Source organism: Coenobita brevimanus, chromosome 71 (genome assembly GCF_032717465.1).
Source record: "Coenobita brevimanus isolate Jiangsu-jjx chromosome 71, ASM3271746v2, whole genome shotgun sequence".
NCBI classification, from domain to species: Eukaryota; Metazoa; Arthropoda; class Malacostraca; order Decapoda; family Coenobitidae; genus Coenobita; species Coenobita brevimanus.
In genome coordinates, this window is record NC_137024.1 from 6,231,431 (window position 1) to 6,241,241 (window position 9,811).

The 9,811-nt window shown below is 43.3% G+C and overlaps 1 protein-coding gene across 2 annotated transcripts in view; it reads right to left on the reverse strand.

Moving 5' to 3' along the window:
• Positions 1–419: 419 nt before the first annotated feature.
• Positions 420–9,811, reverse strand: part of LOC145406570 (uncharacterized) — a 29,240-nt gene continuing 19,848 nt past the window's right edge. For both annotated transcript variants that reach the window (XM_080277645.1, XM_080277646.1), the window contains exon 3: positions 420–1,909. In XM_080277645.1, the coding sequence (XP_080133771.1) occupies positions 1,622–1,909 (288 nt within the window). In that variant the 3' untranslated portion in view covers positions 420–1,621. The remainder of the gene's footprint in view (positions 1,910–9,811) is intronic.

The window sequence follows — 9,811 nt, forward strand, 5'->3', positions numbered from 1 at the left end:
GTAATTTGCATTCATTTTTCTTCCCAGATCATCATTTACCACCACCTTCTTCCTCTTCACTGGTCTCTTTATGTGCTTCTTGCTCTTAATATAGGCAGTTCTTATTTCAACTGAACCCCTGTCCTGTATCCACTCTAGCCACTTCTTCCTCTTTTCCTCCACAGCTCTCTTAACCTCTTCATCCCATCAGGCTGTACCTTTCTTCTATGTTGTTACTCTTGCCACACCATACACTGCTTTAATAACTTCATTCATCATACTATAATTTTGAATCAGAAGCATAATTTTCAACCACTGCCATGTGTTAAGTTATTGTTATCAGCTTGTTATGCCATTCCTTCTCGTTATGATGTTCTTCAAACATAAGTAGAAAATACACCTTACACATTATTGAACAAACATATTAAGAATTTACAATATATTTTTAAAGCTTTTATTAAGTCATCACAGCTTTCATATTAGGCACCTTCTTACACCTCACCCAAAGGTGGCAGACTGTATAACATGGATATGCCACATGCCGTTTTAAAACAAATATTGAACTATGAAGCCATAATAACAATGGCTTGATTTGGGATAATTTATATATGGCAATTTTACTGAAAAAACATAAGCCTAAAACAACTACAATTCATTTTACTGAAAAAACATAAGCCCAAAACAACTACAATTCATATTTTTTTAAATTTATTCTAAGTAAGTAAATAAGTAATAAGAACTAGCACCAAGCCCAAAAGGACTATATGGCACTAAAACCGATGTATAAAAATGACGGGTATGCTATGGTGCACTAAAAGCAAAGGGGAAGGCGGGGTAGACACGAAATGTGAGGCAAGATACGGGTTTGAGATAGGAAGTGCATGAGGTGTGTGATGGAAAACACAGGGGATTCGCCAAGAAGATCGGCTAAGGTAGGGGGACGTCCAAGGGAGAAATTATTCTAAGCATTATTAGCCTCTGTTCCCTTTTGTGACAAACTACTGACATAAATAACACCTGCCTATGCAAGAGGTGCCTGATTTTTACATGGAATAATTTGTCGTTGTGTAATGTATGTGATTTTCAAGATACAACTACTGTACTGTCTTAAAAATTACTAGTCGTCATATACTTCTCTACCTCTGCACATGAGATCAACCACTAAAGTTTATCTAACACTTCATTCACTATTCTCACCAAACTGCATCGACAGTCCTTTAGCACATATTCTGCTTAACGTATCTATGCAGCAGAAATGATCAGAAACTAGGATAATTCTTTACAATTTAAAAAATTAGAATACCAAGTCATAGGAAACAAATTTTGTATGTCTTCCTGTCTAGATATTTAAAAAATTACATGGCTAGGCTATATAAATAGCATACAAAAATCCACACAGATGTAGCGGCAACAAATTCATGTCAATTATTAAACATCATAAGTATTATAACTATGTTCAAGAATTTAATCCTACATCACATGTACCCTATAAAAAATTCCTTTCAAATGTTCAATCAACTACTACACCACAAACAGTACTCAATTGGCAAGAACGTTAAATTCCCGCCAGTCTATTAAGTGAGTATATGCTTGTTATGCTGCAGTCATGATGATTTTCTCTACACTTTTTAAAACCCCTATTTTACACAAAAGGAAGATCATTGTGCTCGACTGTTGAGTGAGATACATTTTTGCGATCTGTGAAAAGAACAGTCTGGTGCTGGAAGTCCATGGTCTGGTAAGTGGTGGGGGCCACATCATAGGTGTTGGTAACCATCACAGGAGTGTAGTAATCCACTGTGGTATTAAGCATTGTGGCAAACTCTACTGTGGAACTGGAGATGGTCTGATTGATGACGGTGGTGGTGTGGGTAGACTGGTAATCTACCGAGTAAGATGGCCACAGGGGAACGAGTGTGTTCTTTACAATCTGCAGGAGAAAATGAGGCATACATGATAATTTGTACAATCGTGTGTGTGTGTGTGTGTGTGTGTGTGTGTGTGTGTGTGTGTGTGTGTGTGTGTGTGTGTATGTGTGTGTGTGTGTGTGTGTGTTTTACCTAGTTGTAATATACAAGAAATAAGCTATGCTCATGGGGTTCTGTTTCTGTGTCTCAACATGTCAAACTCTGCTTTAAACTTGTTTTTTTGACAGGACGATCTCTCTGTCCAGGCTATTCCACAGGCCAATGCATCTATGTGGAAACTGTATTTCTTGAAATCCTTCAGGTAACGTGTCTTTGTCAGTTACTTACAATGTCCTCTTGTTGCTCCCCCATTCCATACAAACAGATCTCTGTCAATTTTGTTTACTTCCATCATGGCCTTGAATACTGCAATTACGTCACCCCTCTCTCTCCTTTCTTCTAGGGAAGGTAGACCAAGCTTTTCTAGTCTTTCCTTGTATGATTGATCTGTCAGGCTATGGACCATCTTGGTTGCTGTTCTTTGTGTTCTCTCGATCTTGTTTATCTTTCTTTTTATGTAGAGACCACACTACTGCTGCATATCCCAACCTGAGGTGGATCATGGCCAACAATTTTTTCATCATTTCCTCATCCATGTAATGAAATGCCACTCTCATGTCTGTCAAGAGCTTATATGTCTCTCTGACACTCTTACTAATTTGTTTTTCAGGTGACTAATCATCCTGGACCAACACTCCCAGGTCCTTCTATTCTCTCATTTTTGTGATAGGTTCCTTTTCCATTGAATAATTCTGTGATGGCCTCTCGGTACTTTTACCCATTTCCAGTATTTTGCATTGAATTTCATTTCCCATATCTTGTTCCAATCATAAAATATCATGTCCAGATCTTCCTGCAGCATTTTACAATCCTCTTCAACTTCTACTCTCCTCATGATCTTTGCATCATCTGCAAACAGACTTGCATAACTGTTCATTCCATCCACCATGTTGTGTAATTCACCGGGTCGGTCAGGATCACTTGATGGTCGTGATCGTCAGCTTTTACCCTCCTGGAAGGGAGCTGAGAGCTCATATAGTCCGATCTAAGGGCAAGGCTGTGACCTTCACACACGCACACACCCGTCCCCTTGCTCAAGGGGGACAGTAACCACCCACTTCATCAGTGAAACTTTTCGCAACCTGAGCGAGGCGCGAACTCCCATCTACCAGATGGCAAGCGAGAACGTTACCACTGTGTGTGTGTGTGTGTGTGTGTGTGTGTGTGTGTGTGTGTGTGTGTGTTTATCTGATACAAGAAAAAAAAATACAGCAATGGAAAAAACCACATACAGCCACCCTTCCCTTTGTGTGGATCTCATTTGCACAAAATCAGTTTGTGAGGTACCATAAATATATGCAGTACCTATCTGCATGGAAACTGATCACTTTATACATACATACATACATATATACAGTAATCCCTCTAATATCCGGACGCCCAATAACCGAACATCCCCACTAACCGAACCTTATCGTCCTGGGATCAAACATTCCCAAAATGGTCCGAAAATCCAAAAAAATTGGAAAAAAAAATCGATTTTTTGCCGTCCGTAATTTGAACTTGCCGCGCGCGCCGCGTGAGAGCATTGTTTTGGTTCGTCATTCCTCCGACGTCCGATAGAGCGCCGCTGCATCCTCCCCACTTCCCACCTGTCTCTCACCGCGACAAGACCTACGCTCTTCGCCATGGCTGCCCACGTGCTCGCTTTTGTGGTGGTGCCGTACTTGCTGCAAGGCCTCCTGCTGCTCTCTGCCCTACTCTTAGTGTGTGTGATGATGGCCCCGCCTCCTGAGAAAAGGAGGAGAGTGGTGTTGACTCTGGAGAAGAAACGGGAGATATTGGAGAAGGTTGATGCGGGTTGGTCTTCCTCTCGCATTCTCCGCGAGTTCAACCTGGCCCGGCCGACTTTGTTTGATATCAAGCGTTCCCGAGACAAGCTCATGCAGTACACGGCTGACTTCTCATCGAGAAGCAAACGCAACGTGGAGAGGAAGGTTATGTTTACCCCCAAGTATGCAGAGATCAACCGCTCCACGTTGATTTGGTATCGACAGCAACGTGCAGCTGGTGTGATGGTAAGTGGAACGGAGCTGAAGGCTGCTGCTGAGAAGTTTGCAAGGCTTCACGACGCCCTAGACTTCAAGGCATCCGAGGGTTGGCTCTTCGCGTTCAAGTTGCGACATGGCCTTACTAACCGTAAAGCACATGGCGAAGCATTGGACGCTAACGAGGATGGAGTGGACGAGTTTCGGCACAAGGTGAAAGGCTTGATCGACAGGGAGGGCCTCACTCTCGGTCAAGTCTATAACGCTGACGAAACTGGCCTATTCTATCGCTCGGTGCCAACGAACACTCTCGCCGATGAGACGGAGAAGCGTGTACCTGGCCGCAAGCTTTCTAAGGAATGGATATCTGCTTTGTGTTGTGCCAATGCTAACGGCATGCACCGGCTTAAGCCCGTTATTGTTGGCCGTGCAAAGCAGCCTCGGTGCCTTCGTGGGGTGATGGATGTCCTTCCTGTCGTATGGTACCATTCTTTGAAAGCATGGTTCACAGCTGTGATTTTCAAAGACTGGTTTCACCATCACTTCGTCAAGGAGGTCATACATTACCAGACGAAGACACTGGGAATTCCTCGCGACCAGGTAAAGGCTCTCCTTCTCCTCGACAATGCACCTGCCCACCCGTGCGACAAGGACTTGGTTGCTGAGAATGGCCGTATTAGGTGCATGTTTCTGCCACCTAATACGACTGCTCTCATTCAACCAATGGACCAAGGAGTGATCGTGGCAACAAAGCGCCTGTACCGTCGGAAGTTCCTGGACGAGGTGATGGTGGTTCTCGAGGACGAGGACAAGCGCAGGGAAGGACGTTACACTCGAGGCAAGAGGACTTTGGAAAACCTTCGCCGCTACAACATCAAGTCTGCGCTGTACAACTGGGCTAGTGCATGGAAGGAAGTCCCTGTGAAAACTCTTGAAAATGGTTGGTCTCGTCTGCTTCTCGGAACAGATGTGGAGTACGATTTCCTAGGGTTTGACGTGGATGACTTCCATGCACGGCTACGTACGCACGGCGACGATGTTGATGTGGACGATGTTCGTGAGTGGTTGGACGACGACGAGGGCGATCCTGGGTATCAGACGTTGTCTGATATCGAGATCGCGTCTTCGGTTGCTGGTGTCAGTCCCGAACTTGAAGATACCGACGACGAAGGCGATGATGATGCAGACTCCGCCCAGCAGGACACTACTCCAGCCATCCCCAAGCTGAGCGCACTCCGGGAACATCTAGAGTTCGTCCTAGACTACCTGGAACACCCGGACTGCGACAGGGAGATGGGGCCCTTGGGACTCGTGGAGGAAGTGCGTGCTTCCCGGCAGCGCATCATCAATCGCCAGAATCGTCGGTCCTTGCGTCAGTCAACGATTGACAGTTTTTTCAGGCCTGTGACCCCCGCTGTGCCAAGCCCTGGTTCCACTCCGTTGCCTCCCCAAGACAGGCCCTCATGCTCCGAGCCACAGCCCAGCACATCAGCTACAGTGGAGTCACCGCTCGACGTGAGTTTGCGGCTGTCTTCAGAGTCTTCTGTAGTCGGTACGCCATCACCACTACCCACCGATGCACCCCTTGGACGCCTGCCAGTGATACTCTCGGGCTCTGACAGTGAATAAACAGCAAGAACTTCTCCACTAGACCACACGGGAATTTTGAGTGTTGTGCAGTGAAAAAAACGGTGTGTTGTGTTAAGGTTTTCAAGTTGGGAGAAAAGACTAAGTAGAAAAGAAATTTAACGTAACTAACCTTCTTTGTTTTGGCTTTGGAAACTTAAAAAAACTTGGGAAAAGTTCATGTGCAACACTTAAATTTAATGGAACATTATTTGGACTAAAGTGAACACTGTGAAAAGAACGGACTTCTGTGTGTTAGTGACTAAGTTCAGTGCAAGACTTCAGGAAGAGTGTAGTGCAAGTGCTTCAGGAAATCGTTCTTACTGTCAGAGTCCGAGAGGAGGTGGTTATTCATCGAGGTGGCCAGGGACTTGCTGTAAGTAGCCAAAATGTTTCATGTTGTACTATTTTCCATACTATATTTACCAGAATGTTTCATATTGTATTTTTTCCCATACTATACTTACCAGAAAGTGTCATACTGTACTTCTTTCCATACTAAACTTACCTCATGCATGTGCAGTAGGAATGTGTTTTTCAGAGTTCGGTTAGGTTCGGTTAGGTTAGGTTCGGTTAGAGTCCATAAGTACCAGAATGTTTATTAATGTATGAACATACTTCTAAACCCACATTTCATGTGTCTATTGCATTTATTTCGGTCATTTATGTGCCTTATTGGTGTGATTTGGGTGTTAAATAGGTGCTATGCATGTCCGGAGGGAGTTGTATAGGTGTTTCTCTGTGTTAGGGTCCGTAAGTACAAGTCCATAAGCTGGGGCCCAATATCCGGACAAAACCAATATCCGAACCTACCGATGGCTCTATTGATCCGGATATTGGAGTGATTACTGTATATACATATATACATATATATATATATGTATATATATATATATATATATATATATATATATATATATATATACTATATATACAGTCTGTCCTCGCCTAACACGATTTGCTGTAATGTGATATTGCTCTAACACGACACGATTTAGGAGAAGGAAGTAAACATTCTAATGTGGGCACTGTTGGCGTAATGCGGTAATTTGAATCCTAAGTCGAGCTGAGTCCCTCATGTAGTTCATCTTTGACAGCGACCCTTCCTTTGCAAGAGGTAATGAAGTGATTAACCCTTTAACCGCAGGCTTGATTTGCTTTTTCTTGCGGCACCCGCAGGCATATTCGCGCTCCGACAGACTCTCTAAAAATATTTGCCAAAAATCAGTTATTAGTCTTAGAATATTAAAATCACATATGCTTATGGCACATACCTTCAGCTTTCTCCTGGGGTGTTTGTTGAGCCTTCGTCGAGTACCGTAGGACTTGTGGAGACCTCTGAAGTTGGCTAACGAAGTCTCCACTATACACTTCCCGACAACTCGTAATATGATTACCACAGCCTGGTATTATCACTAGAAACACTATTCTATGATTCTCAAATAGTTTGAAATCCATATTCCAAAAAAAAAACCCACTGTGAAAGCAATGAAAATTACGAGGGTGTATGACCTTCCCACTTGCGCTAGTTCGCCGCTGGTGTTGTCATTTATTATTCATAAAAACACTCACAGTTTATATTTCTGTTACTATAAAACACTTATATATAACTCCAGTCTTTATCCATAAGTTTCCTTCAGTAATAGTAGTTTATTGTCACTGCAGGCATTCAATTTCTTTCAGTAAAATACGTAGCATTCACTTTCTCGTCCTGTATACTAGCATTGAGAGTGAATGTCACGTTCACCTTCACTCTCATAACTCATAGTATTCATGCATGCTAGAGTGAAACTTTCACTTTCATTACTCCTAGTATATATACTCGTATTCTTATAATACTACTCATTTACATTTCTATTTACGTTCTCTATTTTATTTACATCATTTACATTTCTATTTTTACACTGTGTTATGCACTGTCACTTGAAGTAACTTATAAAACTATTTTCTACTGTTCACTTATATTTACATTCATTGCTTTACTTGCTGTTTACACATTATTTACAATTCCACATGCACTGTTTTACTCAACAGAAAGATCGTAGTCACTCTCTTTCAATTGTCAGCCCTTTACCTCTTTCCACGCGAGCTTTAGTAGAGGGTAAAGGTCACAGGGCCCTTTGCATGGGGGTAAAAAGTGGCTGAAGTTAGCAGGAGCAAACAGACATACCTTCACCTTGGAAGATGACAGTGAACTGATAGGGGTGGGCCGGGGTGGCCTACCTAGGGAAATGCATTACTGCCAACGTCAGCCTCTTGACAGCTGCTAATATATAGCAGTGAAATGATTGGCAGGAAATCTAGACAATACATTATAAATTAGGTAGTTCCTGGTGAATGTAAATATCACTTAGGCTTCTCCCTTCCCTCCTTATATATATTTTTAGTACGAGAATAGATTATACGGCATATTTCAAGGGGAAATAAACAGCGAAAATTAGCAAACGAGTGCACGTGAGGTGTTGTCAGGTGATAATTAGCCAATTCCAGGTGTATGGCACTCTCACTTACCTTATTTCTTTTTGGTATATATTATTTGGTATAAGAATAGGGCATAGAGCTTATTTCAATGGATGAAATCAGTGGAAAATTCCAGGGAAGATTTACTTAGCGCAGCACAGCCGGCCAGGTGAGAGGAGAGGGTAATGGAGGGAAGGTAGGGAGAGGAATCAAGAACGGGGAGAAATGGCTAAATTGTCAACAATGGATGGGAGTACAGATGAGATTAGGAGTGCTGACTATTGTTGGACACTGGCAGTACTGATAGATGATACAAGCTACCACTTGAAAGCCCGGGGGAATTCAAAATAACACAGAATCGCAAAAGTGACGCCCAGCGGTATAATCCCTTGCTCCCAAGCGTCACGAAAGTGACGCCCCGTGGTTAAGGAGTTAAGCAGATTGTTGATGCGGTCAGTGTCTACAATTGTATGCACACCGACTACATAAACTGCTGCAAACAGTCCCTGATCACTCATTACTTCAACAGACAAGCTCCCACTGGTCTACAGCAAGAGGATATCCAGCAACAGCAGGACAAAGAAGCTATGGAGGACCTAGAAAGTGATGTTTGGAGTGTTGTTAGTGAAACAGATTTTGATAGATTTTAGCGTGTATGCTCCCCCTCTACCTCATCTCCTGTGATGCGTGTCTGCTCTTCTCCTCACATAAGGTACAGTACAATAAATAAAAAAGTCCTATTGACCTTATGTATTTATTAACCATGTTAATGTTTTTAGGAGGTTTAAATTGAGGGTTATAAAAAAATGAAGATAAAACAAAAGTGATGATATCTAGGGTTGGTGGCAGTACTGTCAAAGACGAGGGAGAGTGGCCATGTGCAGTTTGCCACAAGGGCGTGGGAAGTAATTCTATCTTGTGCAGTGTTTGTGATAAATGGGTGCACAAGAGATGTAGTAGTATCAGAGGTAGACTGCGAGCTAATGCTGATTTTATGTGTATGGTGTGTCGGGGAGAGCAGGTGGAGACTGTCGGGAGTGAAAAGATTGAACTTGCTGGTGAATCTCTGGAGTGTGTGGAAGAGTTTTGTTACTGTATTTGGGAGACATATTGTGTGCTGGAGGTGGGGCTGGGGCTAGTTCTGTGGCTAGGGTGAGAAGTAGTTGGAAGAAGTTCAGGGAACTCTTGCCTCTTCTGACATTGAGAGGGCTCTCCCTACGTGCTAAGGGGTCTTTGTATGCAGCATGTGTTAGGAGTGTAATGCTGTATGGTAGTGAGACCTAGGCAGTAAATGAGGAGGGAGGATATACGTCGGCTCAGACGTACAGAAATGACAATGATTAGGTGGACGTGTAGTGCGACCCTGTGTGCAAGGTCCGGAGGAGCTGGGTTTACAATGGAAGAGTTGAGAGGTAGGATGGGACTGGAGTGTATTGGTGTTGTGATGAGAAGAGGCAGATTGAGATGGTTTGGGCATGTGGAGAGGATGGGGGGTGATAATTGGGTGAGAAAGGTGAGAAGTGTTACTGTTGGGAGTGGGGTTTTGAGGGGTAGACCGAGAAAGACATGGAACGAGGTCATTAAGTGTGACCTCAGGGTTAAGGGACTGAACAGGGAGGCTGCAATGGATCGTGCAGCGAGGAAAGCCGCCATTATGTGACCAAGGTTGACGCATGCAAGCATGTTGGAGCCTTTAAAAATGAAACGATGAAACGAAACCACAAGGGGGGA